Source organism: Rhinolophus hipposideros (assembly GCF_964194185.1).
Source record: "Rhinolophus hipposideros genome assembly, chromosome: 3".
Lineage (NCBI taxonomy): Eukaryota > Metazoa > Chordata > Mammalia > Chiroptera > Rhinolophidae > Rhinolophus > Rhinolophus hipposideros.
The window spans coordinates 92,101,700-92,123,567 of NC_138049.1; the positions used below are offsets into that span (position 1 = coordinate 92,101,700).

The 21,868-nt window shown below is 37.5% G+C and overlaps 1 protein-coding gene across 2 annotated transcripts in view; it reads left to right on the forward strand.

Moving 5' to 3' along the window:
- Positions 1-16,860: 16,860 nt before the first annotated feature.
- PTCHD4 (patched domain containing 4) overlaps positions 16,861-21,868 on the forward strand; it is a gene marked incomplete at its 5' end in the record, with an annotated part of 184,294 nt that continues 179,286 nt past the window's right edge. Inside the window, 2 exons of one of the 2 annotated variants that reach the window (XM_081044407.1) lie at positions 16,861-17,045; positions 17,367-17,778. In XM_081044407.1, coding sequence (XP_080900533.1) covers positions 17,041-17,045; positions 17,367-17,778 — 417 coding nt within the window. Of the gene's footprint in view, positions 17,046-17,352; positions 17,779-21,868 lie in introns of those variants that run through there. The other variant, XM_081044406.1, reaches the window with a different exon arrangement.

The window sequence follows — 21,868 nt, forward strand, 5'->3', positions numbered from 1 at the left end:
AGAAATTAGAAGAGAGGCAAAGTTATCATGTGGCAGTGTAGGACATGTACAGTTAACAAGCTTTAATCAAGCTGGGAGGCATAAAATAGAACACATGTGAGACAGAAAATGAAATTTATGACATATTTCTGATGCAACTGATACATGCTTTGAATGCTGTTACAATGAAAAGGCTTTTCTCAACCTGCTGAATAAGATATCTACTCTATTTAAAGGGCTGATTAAGGAAATTTAAATTTAAGAACAAAATATTATAAAATCTTACACAAGTGTACATACACTTGAATAATGGGAGTTTTGATGAGTGCCAAAATTAAACCAATAATCTGTATGTTCATTCTCAACATATTCAGCATTGAACTCCAGTCATATCTTGTGTTAATATGATTCTTAGTTGTTTTTACAATGACCATGTGATTACGTACATTTAAATGTGTTAATATTTTATTACCAATCATTAGAATCTGTTAAAATAATAAGTTCTATGTGGTAAAGCTGGTTGTGATTCTTCTCCGTCCTATGGAGACAGACTGATAGGCTTTATATACCTATTCCACCATTTAATTTGTGACCACAACTTTTCAGAGTCTCAGAAACCATTATTATGGAAAATGATAAATAAATAATAATTAGAGCATCCTTAAAACCATGTTTGTCCTGCATTAGGTACGTTGTAAATTGTTCTATCAGTATCATTTAATTACTATTAGTCTTTTGGGAATTTCCACTTCATCTGGCCTTGCTACTATTGATCTCAGATCAGTATAACTCTGCCTTCAATATGGGCAAGTTTGCATCAGTGGTTATTCATGTCTCTTTAAACCAAAGATTTGAGCAAAGTCTATGTGTTAGAAGAAAAGACAGGACCTTTGATGTTGTAAAATATGTTCATTTCCATTACACTAAATCCACAGACATTTAGTACCTGAAACACTTAATGATATCCTTACGGGATATATTGTACTTCCCTGGATTTTTGACCACTGTTTTGAAATCATAAGTCGTCTTCAACAACTCACAATCACGTTCACACAATTACCCAGACTTACGAGGGTTCATTTCATGCGTTGCTTTTGTTTGATCTATTCCATAGTCATCTTTAACACAGTCGATTAATACTCATTAAACAGAGACCAAAAAATCAATTGCTTTTTATGAAGTAAGGAAGCATTGTAAATTATAAATGACCTACCCATTTTCGAACTTGGGGTTTTCATAAAATGCATTTTCTTAAACGAAATCGACATCTTTGTTGAGCAGGTAAACTATGCTAAGTGTGGCAAATCAATCTATACTGCCTGCAGAGATCCACTTTCCCAAAGGAGGCACACCAAAATGCTATTAACAGAGGTCTCTAAAAAAAACACAAAGCAAAACAAAACAGTATTGTTTTGTGTTTTATTAGATGAAGCAAACACTGGATGCTTCCCTGTAAAATTTCTTATAAGAAATGACAAGGAATCTATGATCCTGAGTGTCCTGTTAGTAGTCTTGTAACCTAACATGCCAACTCAGAAAGTTATTTTGATTTTGAAATAAATATAATTATTAATTTTCCTCTCAACTTATTGCAGCCAACTGGGTTGGTTATATATCATAAAATTGCATTGCTATTTTGAGAAGTTGTTTTTATATCAATATGTTCTGTATATGATACACTTTGTTTGAGATTTAACTTCTTAAGAGGCTGCCATATAATAGTTCTATTGAGAATAGTGACACGTAGACATTATAATTGACTTCTGTCTTGGCTGCCTAACTCATTAACAATTGAGAGTTGAAAGAAATGATAGATCACAACAGGCTAATTCTTTTTAGATAGCTATGACTTTTTCAATTGCCTTATCTGCTTTCTCTTTAAGAATCAATATATAGACTGTGGAGCAAGATAGATCTGGATTTGAATCCAGGCTCTGCCATCTAGTGGTTATGAGGTCTTAAGAAAGTTATTTATCCTCTTGGAGACTCAATTCATTCCTCTAGAACCCCATAACAATTAAAGCTGCCCACCCAGGACTTTTATGAAGATTACATAAAACAGTGAATGCAAAGGTCCTGGCTCTTAGTAAGGATGCCATGAATGTTAATTATTATGATTAACATCATCAACTATGTAATGGCTTTATTAATAAGTGCTTTTATGATAGCACAACTTGTTTTATCGGATTTGTTATTTTATCACTTAAAGGCATAAGGATACTTGTTTGAGTACATTTCCTTAGGAATGAAAACAAGAACTAAATATAAGACTAAGTGTTAGGGTTTCTGAAGGAATAGGCTAGAGGAGGGAAGCATTGAGGGAAGGAAGGTCATGGGGACCAACACCAAATCCCATTTCTCAATTTTTCTAGACAGGAGCTAGTCCTGTCTTGAAACAAATGCTCTGTCACATCACTAGGAAGACAAAGACAGGCTTAGGGAGGAGAAGGGACTGGATAAGTGATGGGAGTACAGTCGGCAGCAGCCTCTTTCAATGCTGTAAATACTAGGCTGTTTCTCTGCTTAAAGCCTGCTTGAGAACAAACAGCTCTTTCGTGTTTATAATAAAATTTTGGAAATAAAGAGACATTAATGACTTAGAATATTAAGGTAAAGGGATTCTTCTTATTACCTCTTTTAGCTAATTACAATAAAAATGTAAAGAAATTCTTCTGTGCACTTTTATAGAAAAGAACAGGAATAACAAAAATGCTAAGACAAGTGTGCAAATTACAAAAAACAAACAAAAAAAACAAAACAAAACATAATAACAGTAGAGTCATGGTGAAAATGTTCCATTTATTTCTATATGTGTGATGTTTTTATCCATAGACATTCTCACTTTCTTGATCTGAAGCTTCCCCCCTCCATTAAAGTAATAAAAGCTAAGGGGGAAAATATCTCAATATTTCAATGTTTCTTTTTATTTATATCATTCTACTGCCCCCTACTCATAGTAGATACAGAATTCTTAGTTTATTTGTAAGCAGATTTGCTCTGAGAGAGAACTGAATATGTCTTCCCCCTTTTGCATTCATATGCTCTACTCTTGCCTGCTATTTCCCACTGAAGTATATCAGAAGGAAAAAATAGTGACTGTTTAGTGATTTAAGTTTATTTGAAATTTTTGATTTTTTTTTTATTAAAGGATATTCTAGTACTGGAGTATGAACTATAACCCAAAGGCTAAATCTAGACTTCTGTTTGTATGGATTATGAGCTAGTAAATGGTGTTTGTTTCCTTTTTAATCTGTTGAGGTAAAACCACAAGAAAAATAATAATTTGTGGCATGTTAAAATTATATGAAATTCAAATGTTAGTGTCCATAATTAAAGATTTATTAGAACATAGTCACACTCATTCATTTACACATTGTCTACGGTTGATTTCACGCTCCAATAGCAGAGCTGAGCAGTTGTGACACAGACCATATGTTACAGTCGCATTGCTTTGAACTGCTGCTTAGTTCATCACAAATCATAGTGACAGTTATAATTCTACAACATTTGTGGTGCCATGCATATCACTACCATGGTGTTTGTTTTATGACTATTGCATGTCACGTCAAAATAAAGAAAGAAGAAAAAATGGGGTTTGAATATTGCAGTTTTGTGGTACAGTGGTATGGATTATTTTGTTGTCAAATTAGGTGGCAAAATATCTTTTTTATTAAGCAATGACACTATAGTAGTGCTAAATAAATGTTGATATTACCAGACTACGTACTCGTCACATCTCCAACTCACAGGAAAAAAACAATCAGAAAAGGTAGAAAATTTTACATGAAATATCTCATCACAATGGAATTTCTTCACAACAAAACCAAAAAAACCAAAAATGAGGCTGCAACTAAATTTCTCAGTAGCTCATTTTTCAAGAAAATCCACTTACCAATGTTGACTTAGCAATTGAAGAAATGCAGCCAGAGAAAGTAATGAAAACTACCAACTTCTTGAGTAGAACAGTTTCTCAAAGAGTTGAAAACGTTGGAAGCAACACCAACAGTCAATTTAAAAACACTGCAAATAATCTTAATGGCTTGCCTTGGCTCTTAGTGAGTCAAAAGATGTTACCAATTCTAGTCAGTTGTTGCTTATTAGAAAAGGTCACAATGACTTGAAGTGACTGAACAATTATCACCTATGAATCATCTGTGTGGAACAAATACAGGTTAGAATATTTACAAAGAAATTGAGAAAGCACTAATTCAGTACAACCTGAAGTGGAATCTGCTAAGATGTGTTATGACTGATGGTTGTGAAAATATGTGTGGAGCAGAAAAGGGCTTAGTTTTTCAAAAATTAGCAAAGCTTGTGAAGGTGTAAATTGTTTAAAGCCTAAGGTTATTCATTGTATTAGTCATCAGAAGGTACTTTGCAGAAAGTATTTTAATCAATCTAGTGTTATTGATAGAGTAGAGTCAACAGTGTATTTCATTCACTCTTGTGGACTTAACCATTGTCAGTTGGAAGATTTTGAACTCAGGACCAAGCATGAAATTTTTCTGAGTAAGAACATCTCAACTACTACTATCAAATATGGAACAGCTTTGAAACTAGCTTTTGCAGTACACTTGATAGTATTTTTTTAATGAATATTAAGAAATCAAATGGGTGCTTATATAAAATGTATGCTTAAATATAGTCATTTCCACTACTGATGCTGTCTGAATCACAAGTACTATCACTCTTTTTTATAAATCCTATACTGTCAAAAGTTAAAACAATAAGCCAGATTGCCATTTTTATACAAATCAGTAGTGGGCTAACCTACAGTTCCTAGCTTAAACTACAGGTACAGCAGCATCTTTCTCTTCTTGATGAAAATGCAAGGGAAATTTCCATATTTTAAAATTCATTTAACTGCATAACTGAAGAACTTCCATTTAACTTTCAGTTGGAAGTGATTAATCTGCAATGTAGTGACGTTAAAAGGCAAATATCAAGAAGAGAATCTAATAGAATCTATAGGTTTCTTCCAAGAGATAAATATGTTCAATTAAAATCAATGTCTGCAGATTTGTTACCAGTATTTGGCAGTACCTGTCTATGTGAAACGACGTTTCATGGATGAAATATACAAAATCGCATGTAAGATCAACATAACAGATGGATTTTTGCAACTAATTTTAATGATAGAGAACATCATTTTTAAATTTGAAAGCCCAATGTGTGAGTTTTCTATCACTGCTGTAACAAATTACCACAACTTAGTGGTTTAAAACAACACCCATTTATTGTCCTCACAGATTATAAATCAGAAGTCTAAGTTACAGCATAGCTGAAGAGTTGTGCAAGGCCAGAATCAAGGTGTTAGCAAAGCTGTCTTCCTTTCTGAAGGGTTTGGAAATGATTCCACTTTTAAGCTCATTATTGCACAAATTTAGTTCCCTATGTTTGGTTGTAGAACCAAGGCCCTCATTTCCTTTCTGACTATCAGCCAGCGGCCAATCTTTGCTCCTAGATACTCTCCACATTCCTTCTTGAGCTTTCCATGTGGTCCCTGCACCAACTGTAGGTCAAGTCCCTCTCATGCTTCTAATCTCCACAACTTGTCCTTCTGCTGCATCTCTCTGACCAGCCTGAGAGCATCCTCCCTGCCTTGAAGAGCTTATTTCATTAAATTAGATTAGTCCCACCTGGATAATACAGGCTAATTTCCTTATTCAAACATACACAATACCAATTATACTTTCAATTTCTCTTTTGCCATATATATATATATATATATTTAAAGGATCCAAGGATTGGAAAGCAGACATATTTGTGGGGTCATTATTCTGCCACCAATCCAATTAAGCAAACTGGTATTACTCAACAAGAATTCCATTCTTTTTATTAGCAGATCTATTAAAAAATGTATGTCAACATCATCATCATCATCATCATTATTATTATTATTATATTTTGAATTTTTTAATTAAAAATGTATGGAAATTTATGTTTCCTTCTTGTTCTATAAATACCTGTCTAGTATCCTCGATTTTGCCTTTTGGCCAGTAACGCTAAAATATTTACCATCTGGCCATTACAGAAAAAGTTTGCCAAACCCTGTTCTACTGGGAAAATGAATTGGTGCAGACTATCTGAAAGAAAATTTAACACTATGTTCCAAAAAATAAAAAGGACAAAATAAACAAAAAATTGTGCCAAACATTATGTTGCTAGGAATTTTTGCTACGAGACTAAGTATGTGTTTACTCGAATTTAGCAACAATTTTTTTTGTGTTGTTGATTCAGCATCATAATAAAGGCAGAAATTTGGAGCTAATTCAAGTATGTACCAATAGGAGGATAGTTAAATAAAGTAGAGTAAATCCATTCGATACTAAAATTATAATAAATACAAATGGTAGCTATTTATATTGTCATTGATGATATGCATTCTAATGTTTTTAATAATGTATATTTATTACATTAAAGAGAGAGCTATAAAGTTATTTTTCCAAAATTAATTGACTTAATTTTGTGGGAAAGTTAAGGAAGCAGTAAAAAAAGACTTTGGTCTACAGTGATTAATCCTGAAGTACAGCTCTATAAATACTGGCTAGAGATATGGAGAAATCTTCAAGAAGAAAAGCCTTAAAAATAATGGAATTTGTCCCCCACAAGTGGGACTGAGAGTGAGAAGTTGAGGATCAGGGCTTCTTACTTTTCATTAAAAGGCCTATGTAGTATTTGATTTTGAAATACAACGCTAGAGGAGATCTCTATGGATACCCTGAACCTCCAGAAAGGGGAGCAAATAAGTCTTAGAGCAAATTAAGCCTGAAACATCGCTGGAAGCAAAAATGACAAAAATGACAAAACTGAGGATATCCTACTCTCAGGTGCATCATGAGAAGGCAGGGCTCTTTGGAAAACACTATAATGTTGGGAAAAACAGAAGGCAGCAGAAAAGAGGAACACCAAATATGAGATGGATTGACTCCATCAGAGAAGCCATAGCCATGAGTTCACAGGAGCTGAACAGGGCTGTTGACGACAGGACATTGGGGACATCACTCATTCACAGGGTCTCCAGGAGTCAGAGCTGACTCAATGCACATAACACACACACACACACACACACACACACACACACACAATTTGATTTTACTTTGATAATATCATAAAAATATTGAATTCTTCTACTTAACAGTGTGAATATCCGGATGAGCAGGGACTTTGGAGTAGGCATGTATGATTCCAAATTCTAGTAATTCCTAGCCCTCTGAACCTCAGTTCTAGTATCTGTAATGTTTAGTAAGTGATACCTACATCACAAGATTTTTTTGATAATTAATTACAGAATAACTATAAAGTAACTAGCATGATGTTTAGTATAAGTAAACATTAAATATAGCTAAGTTTTTCTGCCTTTAATTATAAATTCCGCCCCCCAAGTTATATGTTTTTAGTGTCTAAAATCATATATCCAATCATATCTGTATATACTTAGGTATAACTTTTAAATACAGAGGGTTTTCAAAACAATGTATACACATTTTAAGAAAGGAAAAACGGTATTAAAATCATAATACTTAATATATACCAATAACAAAAGATGAATACAAGTCACATTTGACTTCTGCAATTACAAGAGGTGCTGAAAAAAAGTGGTCACCATCAGTGTAATTTTAATAGCTTTTTTTCCTTTCTTAAAATGTGTATACATATTTTGGCACCCTCCATATACGCAAATTAACTTAATTGTGTTTTACTTTCAAGTGGCTTTTTACTTCCTTTCATTTTTGACAAGCACTTTGAAGACAAGAACACATCTAATAAGTCTGTATAACTTCATATAATATGCATCCTATTTTTATTGATGCCTTTGAATATTTTCATTCAATATTCTACTTAATCCACACAAAGGCCTATGAGGTATGAGCTTTTAATTATCCCATTGTTAAACATGAGAAGACTAAAGCTTAGAGTGGTTAAATAATTTGGTCAACGTCCGACCTTGGCGGCAGAAGAGTAAGGGATTTGAACCTGGATGTGTCTGTGTCCAGAGTCCAGATATCCATTATGCTGCATTGCCCTCAATCCCTAAGACAGAGTGGAAATGCTACTATGGTTGTTTTTATGCTGATCTTTATAAGTACATTCAGGAGGTACATCCTCTATTAAATAATTTGGTGATGTAACCCATCACCAAATTATATCTATTTTCACTTGTAAGTAAGTATAAAGCCTTTCATTCCCACAATCCCTGCCCTAAATACCCTGGTTCAGGCTGCTCTTTTCATGGTTCAAACTGTTTCAGCCTCCCAAAGGATCACCAAGTCTTCATTCTCTACATTGCAGCAAAGCTGTAAATGAAATCCAGTCTGTTCTTTCAGTGCTTCCATAATTCCACGTTGCTCTGGGGAAAAAGGCCCAACTCTCTAATTCCCCCTGAAATGGAAATTATGAAAGTAGCAAACCTTTGCAGCTTGCAAGAGAGGATTTTGTACGCTTTGGTTATTCAGTAAGTTTTCAGTCAGTTGTTGAATGAACCTGGTTTCAAAGCTTCTTAATATTCTTGCGCTAGCTCATTCCTTCAGCCTCATTTTTTTGCTGTTCCTGCCCTTGAATTTACACTCTAGCTATAATGAACTTTATTTAAACCCCGAAAATCACCAAAAAAGAGTCATAGTTATCAGAAACATACAGTGTTAAAAAAGAGAAAGATAAACTCTAAGATCTAGACAATCTGATAATACCAGGAGAGTTGAGCCTGGTGACAGGGCAGCTTGGAGGGCCAAACAAAGAAAAGCTTGAGGACAAAAGGAAAATGAACGATGGACACAAAGCAAAAAAAATTACAGACCCATGTCATAAGCCACAAGAACTGAACCTCTGGATTGAAGGTAGTTTGTTGTGTCCTACCTTTATTGATGTTAATACTATCTTAACCATTCCTTAGTTTCTTTTGCACTCCTCTTACATTGAGAGAGCCATTCTGGAATGAATTAAATAGCTATTATGTGCCAGGCATCCTGTTAGAAACTGAGGGTGCAGGACCAAGAGGTAATAGTCATTGCCCTCATGAAGACCACAGTCTGTGTAGGAGGAAGACACAGGTTTTTTGATACAACAGAATGAAGACTGCACTAACTTTTACAGCTGCTCAGCAAAGGTGGGGCACTTTGCCAAACATGAGGGCTCACAGAAAGAGGTTTCATTTGTTAAAATGGAGACCAGCCTTGAAAATTCTCTTAGCAGACAAAACCAGTTTAATCATACAAACAAAACTTAATTTAGCTTATTTTGCAAGACTAATTATTGGATTCAGGGCAGACCTCCCCAAAATATTCCACTATATACCGAATGATCATTATATGTAACATATATCTGTATTATTTTGAACTAAAGTTACTTAAGAAACACCCAGTGTAAGAACATCCTGACCCTTATCTACTCTCCCTGAAAGCAGGAAATAAATTTCGTATGTGAAAGGTACTCTTCCTGTACCAAACAAAGAGAGGCATCCTTATGGCCAGAGATAGAAAATTCAGAGCCAGGAAGGCTATATAAACTTCGTTACTTTGGTAATTTGCTACCCTAAGCCTGAACTCCTTAGTCAATTCTTCACAGACAAGTGGTTGTTTTTTAAAAGGTATAAAAGCTAAGGTCACTTCTTTGAGCCTCATTCCAAGTTTTGGTTTGAGTGCCCCTCCTGGTTTGCAAACTACATTTCGAGTGTGTGCACAATTTTTTTACTAATTACTACAGTACTTCAAAGATTCGGTGATGTTACTTTGGCTCTTTATGAACCTTTGGCATATGACAGCTTCTTTATGTATCTATTGATTTTGCCTATGTCCACAAGATAACTATGTTCCCAGGTGTTTAGTCTATAGGCTTTCTGGAGATGTGTTGTTTTTTATGTACAATATGAGAATGGTCAAGTGAAACTTTTTTTTTTCCATTTGAATATGAACTTCTTTTGTTTGCATTGTTTTTCCTGGCTCAAAAGTCTGAAAATTTCCCAAAGGTCACAGTGGAATTCTTCACTTTGTTTGACAGGCTGAAGATCAAATTTCTGAATGTCAAATACACTGTTAAATAGTCTGAGTTTGTCTGTTATCTAATGCCATTTCACTTATACTTTTTCTGAAGAAATCTGTTTTCCCTGGCATGAAAACTCTATTTGAAATCAAGTCAGATGCAGGTTCTGCTGCACCAGGAGTCAGGTTCTTTCATTTCTTTCCTCTCAATGTCTAGGCCATTCTGAGGCGCATAAGTCTTCACAAGGGGCAGGAGTTACAATCCTTTGAGTAGTACAATTGGGTCTTTCACATTATGATTCCAGGTGGACTGTAAGTCCATGCACATCTTTTCAGCAACATGCAGTGTTGAATATGCAGAATGGGAAGTTCCTCAGAAATCACAGTTAGAACTCCTGGGGACAGTGGTGTACCAAATATGGGGAAAGAGCAGAGTAGTGGGAGCAAGCCACCTCAGGTAGAGGCAGAAATAGCATTGGTTGTAGAAAATTTAAAGAAATAATAAAACTGATTACAATCTGGTTTCCTTTTTATTATCAACTTGTGTTGTCATTCTAAACGATGCCAGTGGTAAAAATCCTCAATCCTGCTGAGTACAACCGTGCCCTCTGGGACTCCTTCCCCCTAAAATCCCCTTCTTGGTACTGATGTCCCTCTCTTTCTCCCTGAACCTATTGAGCAAGGGTTGCTATTCACAGAGGTCGGAAGTGTCATTATCTTCTGTTGCTGTTTATAATGATATCAATGTTGATAGCTGATGATGAAAAAATAAGTGTGGAGTTCTAGTAAAAAGCAACATCCCTACTGGTTCCCCATTAGAGAAGTTCTTCATGGTGAATCCAATGCTTACTTCCACTCCACAAACGGCTTCATAAAATTCTTTATGTTGTCGGGATCCGATAGGGAGAACTGCCTTGTTGGGGAATAGGATACGTTTTCACGTTCATACCTGAAATTAATGAACACTCATCCTTTAGGAGGAGGCTTCTCTCTGGGTGCAGGAACATCATGAAAAAAACCCGTTTGATAACCAGTAACCCAATTTGAATATGAGCACAAGCGTTTTGAAGAACATGTAACTTCGTAACAAACAATATGAAAGCAATAAACTACAAGCTCATTCAGAAGATACATATATATATATATATATATATATATAAAATATGTTATATATATTTATATATAATTTTTAGAGTAAATTTATATATAATTTTTTAGAGTAATTTGAAGACGACCTTGACAGGAACATTTGAGACAAGCGAATTGCTATTGCAAGGAAGAGAAGAAGGAAAGGAGAGAAAGAAGGGGGAAAATGCAGGAAATCCTTTCACTTTTTTTGTAGAGCAAACCGATTGACCTGTAATACTTTTGGATTTAAGAAGAAGAAACAAAATTAAATTAAAAGATGCTTTTTAAAAAGTGTGAGTCTACTTCTTCCCAAATTAGAAAATATTTATTTAAATGATTGAAAATCAAATGTGTACAGAGCAGCATGTCATCTTGGAGCATTGATTCAATAAGACTCTGCACCGTGTTTCGTTTTGGCAGGCAGTATTTCATCTTCAGTCCAGCTATTCCCCTGTGGCTACAATATTCCAAGTATTTTTCCAGCCTCTCTCTTTTTCCAGACCATCACCAAAGCTTGCATCTCCTGTGTGCTGGGCTATACCTAACCCTCAGTGACTCTGGGTTTGATATTATATAAATAGTAATAATATATTTATTATATAAATATAAGTAGGAAAGGGAAGCCAAGACTTGAGTAGGGAATCAGAGGTTACTCTCAGTAAGATGTAGCAAATCTAGCAAATGAAACCTATGAACTCAAGGTCCAGAAGGCCTTAAAATCATACCTGGAGGGCAAGTTAATGATCACCTAGATCAATTCTATTACTTTGTATAGTTTACAGATGCGAATCTAAGGCACCGTGATACAGTGGTAAGCAGGAGGAGAAACTAATGGTTAAGATAAAAGCATAACTTTAGTTGCCTGAAACCTTCTCCAGAACTTTAATCATTTTCCACCATAGGAAAATACTACTTCTGGCAAAAATTCTGTACTGATGATTTTTCACAAATGGTATAAAAGTAGATGTCTATATCCCTTTTGCCTTTTTTGAATATATACTATGGATATTTTACTATTAGAATGAGAATGGGCTTATTTTAGGTTTTAAAACTAAAATTGCAATAACATGGCAATGACACTGGACAACCACATTTGATACACAATCTTATCTATAATGAATTTTAAGTTATCGATTAATGCATTTTTAAACTTTTTAAACTTTTTAAACTATTAATCTTTTTAAACTTTTAAGCTTTTTAAACTTTTTAAAACTTTTTATAACTATTATTAAGTCAAGATGTTTTCATGAAGTCCTTGGGTCAGTCATTTGCATGCCATATAGCTATGGTGATCAGAGATGGTGTATTTTCTGGAAGAATAATACTTACATATTTGTATCCTATTGACGTGAAAGTAATTTTTAAAATATCAAAATATCCTTGAACTTCCTTTGTGTACCATTATAAAGTTTTTAACATAAGTGAATTAAAACTTAGAAAAATAATTCCTTTCTCAGATGACAGATCTATTTTCCATTCAGAAAGCAAGGTCTCCAGAAATTAATTTGCTCCATGCAGGAAAACTCAGCACCAAGGTGAGAGCCAGCTGCCCAACATCCAAATATTCCTGCCATCACCCCATGCTTCTTCCTAAAGAAACTTTTGTTTAAAACAAAACAAACTAACAAAACAAACCACACACAAATTCCCACATGGCAATGTGCTCAGAGAGGAAGCTGGCCCCATTCTCAGCCCCAGTGAGTCCAGATTAATCTAAACCGATTACTATGTTATCATTCCTTTCACCGGTGATTGATTTAGATGGAAAATCATGGGCATGGAAAATGAGACTTAAAAGAAAATTTGTTGGGAGACTTCTGGGGAAGGCTTCTTCACTCTTAGAAGAGACGCACAGAAACAGGCAGCATCTTCTTCCTCGGGGTCTTATTTCTCCTGCATGTGTTTCGCATGGAGCAAGCATGAGCACAAAGCTTGTGCTCCAAGAATGGGGGAAGCAGAATGAGGATGAGTACCTGGATTCTTCATGACAACCTTGAACCTCAAAATTAACTAGCTCTGAAACTGCCGTTCTTTTGGACATCGTGTTATGTGAGATAAGAAATGTCCTTACTACTTAAATCAGTTGCAGCTGGAAGCATACAAAATGATAAAGATCAAAAGTGCCTCAAAACCTTCTCACTCAGTTGGGTCCTTCAAGGATACAACAGGCTTGACCAAGAGGTGTAGGTGATCCAATGCAAAATCCTTAAAGCTATCACAAAATGAGCTCAAAGAGCATTTTCTTAAAGCGCCAAAGCCAGCATTGCTTGAATGGCAATGGCAAAACAAGGAGTCCTATGTGAAATGACAAAAGGGCATCAGATATTCACCGTGCACACATAATGGGGACTTCAGGTAAACAAGGAAAGAGAATCCAGAAAAAGGGTGGGGGGGTTTGTCACTTCATCCTCAAACTCATGCCCTCTTCTCTCTAGGGAAGTGGCTAACTGCATTATTCTGCCTGGCTTGTGACTAAGCTCTAATCATAAGACGTAAGAGAAAATGATGTATGCCACTTTCCTGACAGAACCATAAAAACATCCCAGGTGTACTCCTTCAGGCTCTTTCCCGCTTTCATCTGGCACGATCTCGGGAATGACCTTGGAAGCCTTGAGTTAAAGGTGGATGAATAACTTGTGGAACTGAAACCTTTTTCCACTGAGCAGAAATATCCATAACAGATTGTTAATCTTGAAAAAGATATAAACTTTTATTGTTCTATACCACTGACTTTTAGAGGTTTATTTGTTGCGATTGCTGCAGTGTGACAGCATTAGTTAATACAGTGGAGTTTCTGAATTCTGGTGAATAATGGTATAAGTGAATTGACAAGTACGTTAATACGATCCAAATTTATAAACATGGACACTGAGGATCAGAGAGTATCTTACCCAAAACACCCAGGAATTAACTTTTGGAGCTGTCCAGAACTCAGTGCTCTATGTCCAAGCTCACATTCTCCTGGTGTCCTATCTTGCAAAAGGTTAAGCAGATCTGTTCCAACTTGGTTCCAAGTGTTGTAAAATGACATTGACCAAGATATATCAGAAAAGATGAATCCTGTATGAACTAGAGTACAGATTGTGTTGATACTGATTGGCTCCTAAATGTACTGTTTTCAGGTTTACATTAAGCTTTATTTAAAATCAGACTTACTAGAATTATCATGTGATTGATATCCAATGATGGTTTAGTGCAAATTTACTCCCTGTAGTTTGATGTGGAATATCATTAACATTTTTTCTACTTTTAGGCATATAATTTATCTTTCTAATGAATGCGTGATAGTATTGGGCTTTAGTCATTTACAGCATCAAAATTAAGGAACCATGCTGTTCTTCTCTCCCTTAAAAAATTTTTCTAAAAAAATTCATATGTTTTTATTATAGAATAGCGATTTAGAAATTAACTACAGAGAGGATTTTTCACTGTTGGAAAGGGAAGTTAAAGGGAAGCAAGGGGGAGAGGCTATAATAATCCATGTCGCAATACTTAGAGTTGGAGCCATCAGTATAAACTCCTATTTATCTCCATATAGATACAAAGTTATATAAAGAGCTATTTATACATACACATGTACACGGATTAGTATAGTCTAGGTATTTCCTTGCTGTCAGCTGAGATAATGTAGAAGCAATAACTACCACAACAGCAGGCCGCACAGAGAGCACCCAGATCTTTGTTTCTAATACCATTTTCATAAGACAAATCAGGGCTCCTTGGAGAACTGGCTGGTTCCAGCACTGGCTGCAAGATGAGCCTGGAACATAGTGCAACAAAATAAGGAATAACTGTAGATTTCATCTTTTTTTTCCTGTGTCTATTTTTACTTTTCAAAGTGGTTTCATACTGTACATATATTTTCACTTAACATTTAGCGAATGTATTTTAATGTCATTATAATTTCCCAAAATGATTTATATTCATGTCAGAGTTGTTCATCTTAGGGATGTATCATGTTATTTATTCAATTACATATTGGTATCTCTATTCTTCTCTAATTCCATTGAATTTATTGGGGAAAGGGGTGTGGGAAATGGAGGTAGTAAAAACAGAGCAAACAATTCTGACCTATTTGTTTGTTGTGAGAAGGAGAGGGGTAGGTCTGCTCTTACGATGCCAGGGAAAATGCAGTGGGATGAGAAACAAAAGACCTGGACACTGGTCTCAGTTTTGCAAATAACTCTGAGTATGGTTTTAAACTCACTCTATCTCTACAGTTCCTAATGTCCTTATCTATAAAATAAACTACATAATTTATTCTATTGTCTGTTCCTAAAATCTATTATTACATATTGTGCAAAAAGACTATTTTTTAAAGAAATTACATGTAAAGGATAGAACCAAATACATTTAACATAATAAAGAGGGTGTAGAAAATGGATGATAGATACATTTCCTCTTTGCTGTATAGGCAAAAACAATTTCCCATCCTGTGGCACTATTGGAATACATTATATGAAATGACATGAAGATCTGAAAGTTGTATGCAAAGGGAACTCTTCCCTCTGAAGGAGAGGAAAGGACTAGTCTATAAATGTTGCAAGGAGAATGAGTTCAGCAAAACACAAGGGAAGGATGTCTGACAATAGAATGGGCTTCCTAGAAAAATGAGTGGGTTCTTAGATGTGGAGAATTTTGCACCATAGGTTGTATAGAGAATCATCAGGAATATTTTAAATGCAATTCCTGCCCTCAGTTGGAATTCAAACTGAATGGTCACCAAGTTCACTTTCAATTTTAAAAGGCTGGAATTTCTCTTTAATTTTACATGCCACACCACCGTTTAGACTATCGCCCACAAGCAGTGCCCATTTCTGTGCTCTCTGCTACAGTATCTCACTGGTCTCTTAACTAAAGAATAGATTCCAACTAGCAAAAATAAAATGCATCTATTAATATGTATTAAGAGGATGAGTTTCTTTGGCTTGTCTGTATGCGCGCATAAGTGGATACATCTCTAAGCAGCTGATGAAGAACAAGTCCTTTCACTGTCATTAAGAAAGTGTGAACGAATCATCTCTTGAAACTCAATCCTCTCTATGAAGCCAATGCAAAAAGAAACTTTGGAAAGCAGGTCTCCCGTTCACAATCAAACTTTAGAATTTGTCCTCAAGACTTCTTCACATTCTTTCCAGAACATGAACTTGTGAAAGCCCTAATAGGCAAAAATTAACACACACACACACACACACACACACACACACACACACACACACACACACACAGGCATACCCCAAGCCACAGGCCACTGCTATTGGCAAATGCTTCCTCTCCAATCACCAGAGCAAGAAAGGGATCCCTAGAGCCCCAACGCACCGCCAGTAGATGGGGTCTCTGACAGCCCTCGGCTGCAGCTGACTTGTCTATGGATTGACAGCGTGGAAAGTGTTGCAAGGAAATCCCTTGCATGCTTTGTGGTATGTTAAAAATGCAGCATCATCCTCTCTGTTCCTTTTCTTCAGCCTAAAAGCTGGATTCGAGGGCACAGTGAAACTGGAGGGGCAAAAAAGCTGCCTGCCTCCAGGAGCTCCCTCCCTCCATGTTCCATCCTCTCCCCCAGCTTTCTTGGGATCCAATTACCACCGCTCCAATGGGCCAGCAATACCTTCACCCGTTTCCTCTTCCATTCACTCCAGCAGGGAGCAAAGAGGAAACACAAAACTCTAAAAATAGCTGTCGGTGTCTTAAAAAAAGAAAAGCTTAGCTGCCCCCCCACCTCCGCTCCCGCCCTTCTCTCCTCCCCTCCCCCCCCCGCACCCCCCCTCCGCTCCTTATGGGGCACATGTCTGCTTCTTACAACACCGAGGCACATGGTTCCAGTTCGGCACCGAACCCCACCAGGACGGAGAGGAAATCCACATCTGTGGGACGCTCCGCACGGAACCACCTCCAGCGAGGGAGGCCGGGGGACTGCAGCAGCGCGATGAAGGGCTAGACCGAGGGATCGCTGCTCATGCGGTGAGAGGGGGCGCGGGAGGCGGCGAGGGCGCGGAGGGGCTGGGGAGGGGGTGAGCTCGGCTGTGCCCCCACAGCGCCTGCCGCCCGCCCCCACGCGCGCTGTAGATATTTGCCCGCCTGACTGCAACTTGCTGCAGTGTTTGAAAGAGTAGTAGGAGCGCATGGAGGTGGGGCCCGGGAAAGACCAGGCGGAGTGGTGGGGGGTGAGCGCGGAGGGGGTGGGGAAGCGCCGGCGGTGGAGAGGGGGGCTGGCCCCAAGGGGGTGGGATGGGGGAGAGGGGGCCAGCCCGGCGCTTACACATGTCACATGTGCTTTTTAAGACGGCCGGGAGCGCCTGCAAGCTGGATCTGGTGGAGGATGCTGCGGCAGGTGCTTCGCAGAGGGCTCCAGTCGTTGTGCCACAGGCTGGGCTTGTGCGTGAGCCGGCACCCGGTCTTTTTCCTCACCGTGCCCGCCGTCCTGACCATCACCTTCGGCCTCAGCGCGCTCAATCGCTTCCAGCCCGAGGGCGACCTGGAGCGCCTGGTCGCTCCCAGCCACAGCCTGGCCAAGATCGAGCGCAGCCTGGCCAGCAGCCTTTTCCCCTTGGACCAGTCCAAAAGCCAGCTCTATTCGGACTTACACACCCCTGGGAGGTATGGGAGGGTGATCCTCCTCTCCCCACCCGGGGACAGTATTTTGCTCCAGGCCGAGGGGATCCTGCAGACCCACCGAGCCGTGCTGGAAATGAAGGTGAAACACAGGGGCTATAATTATACTTTTTCCCATCTGTGTGTGTTGAGAAATCAGGATAAGAAATGCGTGCTGGATGATATTATTTCAGTGCTAGAGGATCTCAGGCAGGCTGCCGTCTCCAATAAGACAACAGCCAGGGTGCAAGTGAGGTATCCCAACACTAAATTAAAGGTATGCTCCTCCTGCATGCTTCTGCCAATTAAAGAGGCAGCACTTCATTTCTTGCCCTAAACAAGCAAAGAAAATGCAGAGGTCTCATCCTTTAAGACTCAGAAGCTAATGCTTCTTTCATTTTGGGGGGGGGAAAGATGGGCAACTGAGTGAAGAAAACAGGCAATGAATGGTACGACTAGATATTAAAGAAATTCAAAGCCAAACAAAACAAATGCCAAAAATGAAAAAAAAAAAAAAGGAAAAAACTTTTTTTTTGAGACCCTGCAATTACATCTTTGTTCAGGGTTAATAAATCAGTGAATGGAAGGGGGAGGGGGAATCCTGAACAATTTGGGGGATTTCTTTTCATTATGGGGCTCAATGTATTTCTTATTACTGATTACACATCCACTGGTGCCATTTCCACCTATTTACATCTTCAGCCTGGCTTGATTTTGACATGCAGGGAGTTTGTGTCCGAGTGCCTTGTGAGTGTGTGTGTTTGAAAGAAGTGGGTATGAATGTATTTAGGATTCCAGGAATTATGTGTATGTGTGTTTGCATAGCAAAAGAAGCAGAAATTTTCTCTGTATGAAAATGGGAATTTGCAGCTAACTGATACATTAGTTTACTGAATCCTGTTATCTTCTTCCCATAATAAAATCCAAACTAAAGCAAGATTATTCTAACAGCCCCAGAGTAAAAGAAAAGAAAAAAATTCCCAGTCAGCAAAAATTGCAAAGAATGATAATTTCAGCATTAAATATATTGTGCTATTTAAACACTCAATTCAAATTTTGTTGCTCAAATGATATTTCTAAACTCATCCTACGCTGTCAGGATTGAGCTGCTGCAGGCAATGAGGCATGCAGTCTCCAGGTGACTGAAGTTTCAGGGACAAATGTGACTTCCAAAAGAGTCACTGCACCATTTGTATGCTCGACCCTGTGCAGGCTCAGAAGCTGCACAACCAAGAATTCCCAAGATAGGTGCTTCCCCAGAAGAAGGAATTTTATTTTTTCTAATGTGTGTGAGGGTGTGTGTGTGCTTCCCTGGAGATAATGGAATAGGAGGAGCCCCACTTCCAATAAATGGATGGCCTAAGTGTAGGAAATCACTAATTTTTCTGTGTATTTATCTGATACAGTCAATATCTCTACACAATTAAAAAATAGCTGTCTCAGGATTTTTTGAGATCAAAAGGCTCTTTTTCCTGAACTGAAGGCAGATTTAATGCACTTAGAAACTAGGGATTCCTTAGGAAGCCTCATCACCTGCTTCCTTTGAACATGTCCTTATTTAAATGCAGCCAGAGGCTGACAGGATTTCAGCCCCTTGTTTAATTGAGCAGGTTTAGTGAAACTAGACAGATGATTCATCAGCTTGAAATCTGGGTAAGGGCTTGTCTGCTTCACACTTATTGAAGGGAGCATGACAAATATATGTGATTGGGACACAAGCTTTTGGTTTCCTGAATCCTTTGACATCAATGTTATTGCTTGCCACAGAAGAGGATGTGGTAGAAAGTGATTGTCCTGGCCTATAGTCTTTTAACTGAATTCTTTCTTATGACAAACATTTGGTGGAAAGAAAGGGTTGAAACTGTGTCATATTTAAACTTAGGTTTGTTTTCTCTATTGAGGCTAGTTTGCAGTTTATTAGTATGCATTATTAGTTGGGTCCCTTATTCTTGTATTCAGCAGTGCTTTTGAGGTGTAAGCGCTTTGTCCAGTCAGCCACTGGGGACATTTTGTTTATCCGACAATATCATGACATTTACAGTACAAACCCCTGAGGCCTTTAATTCACTCATTTAATAATCATTGATTGTGTTCCTGTGATTTACTAGGTGCTCCTGTAAGCACATGAGACAGAGTTTGATTCAAGAAAATCAAGGTTCTTACTCTCATCGGGCTTAATAGTACTCTCATGGGGCTTCAATGTCCTCACCCAGAATTACCTGCAAGCCAGGGACTCTGCAGTCTTTGGGTCTACCATTGAGCCAATACCGTGCCAGACCTGTAAGAGGGGCTCCAGCTAAACTTTATGGCTGATTGGTTGGTCAATCTACCTCTTGATAAGAGTCAGCAGATAATCATAAAAGAATGGAGCAATTGATTATGAAGGTCAATGTAGTAGTAGTAGAATTATTCCACTAACCATAAAAAGAACAGGAGAATTATATATTGGCACTATAACCTATAAAGCCCTTATTCTGCTACATTCTAATATCAATGTCTCCTCAAGTATGTTGACTGGACTCCCTCTGCATGCCATCAGTGTGGTCTTTAAACTATGTTTGGGTAAATGAATCTTTTAAGAACCTTCTGAGAACAATCCCTTTCAAGCACCCAGCTGTAATCTCACGCATGCTAATGTAATACCAAATATGATGTGTGGAGTGCCGTGGATACATAGAATTCTATCAAAGGGTCTCCAAGGATTTTCAGGTTAAGAACTCTGTGACACAGAACAAAGGGAGAAAGATTTTTGTTTCAATTGCATGTCATTTGGAAGTGATTTGAATTCACGTGTGGCAGTGGTTTTCAAAGAGTGTCTCTATGATCTTGATGCATGCTAAAGTTTGAGAACTTTTGGTATATGAGCTTTGAGGGAAATTTTTACACATACATTTTTGGCCGTGTAATTCATTTTGCTTTCCTCTATCATACTTGGGTCACCAGTCTTTCCAGCTCTGGACAATATGGAACATTTTGGTGCTGGAAGATGCTATTGATGGCCAGGGAATCAGTAGTTGAAGAAAAATGCAAACTAAATCACAGTGTCTGATAATGTGTGTAGGAATTAGCAATCTCTTGATAAGAAAGAAGCAAGTAGGTCAGTGCTTAGAGATAGTCTGAAGATGTATAAACACTGATTGACAAAGAAGAGTGGTCATAAACCTCAGTTATGACAATCAGAAAGGCATCTTGCAAATATTATTAAGAACCTAAGTAGTCCTGAGCACAGAAAGGTTTAAAACTTCTGATAAACATGATTATCTTGGCAAGGTCCCAGACAAGCAGGGACACAGAATGTTGCTGGTATGGCAATTTATCTGTAGAGGCTCAGATAAAGCTGTTATGAAAAAAGGAGCATTCGGCGTAGAACACTACAGAAGAAATTAAACATATACATATTTTTAAGAGCTGTGTACAAAAGATGCCAAAATTTGAAATCCCACACCAATATAATATGAACTCCACAATTGTGCCTGTCATTATAATCTTTATATTATTATATCCCTGATTAGGCACAAAGGTCTTATTTTCCTCTGTACTATTCACATTTCCCCACCCAACCCTGTCCAGTACTATGTAGATAGTATTCATATCATTGATTAGTTGGTTGATTAATTTGTATGTTTATATTTTAATGTCACAAAATTATCACTTCAAACCTCTGTGGCATTCTTTTACTTTAAAGGTATTCTCTACATTCTCCAGATTTCTGTAAAGTGTTTTGACCTCAATAATTTGGAGGTCTTTTTTTTTCTCCTACTAAGATATACATATTGTATAAATTAATGCAATTTGGCCAGATTGAATTTTTAAGTTAAATACACAACATATTGTTGAAACCAGTCTCTTGATTAAAATGAGACAAGCACATAAAATTCTTAAACAAGAACTACTCTGGACTCTAAGAAATGTTTTCAATATAATTCTAGTGGTTCAGGTGGTTGCAGGTAATATTTCCCTGCCTCTTAGGTAGACCATCATGACCTCACTTTTCCATCTGGCTAGTTCCAAGAAACTAACAATTCCCATATGTCCCAGTTCTATATTTTAGTCACAGTAAAAAACCAAATGAAGAAGCAGACAAATGTGGTCCATGGCAAATGGTGAGAAAGGAATGACGCAGATTTGATTCCTCTGCAGCCTGTCCTCCCCATTAAATTCCATTAATACCACACCTCTGGACAGATGTTTAA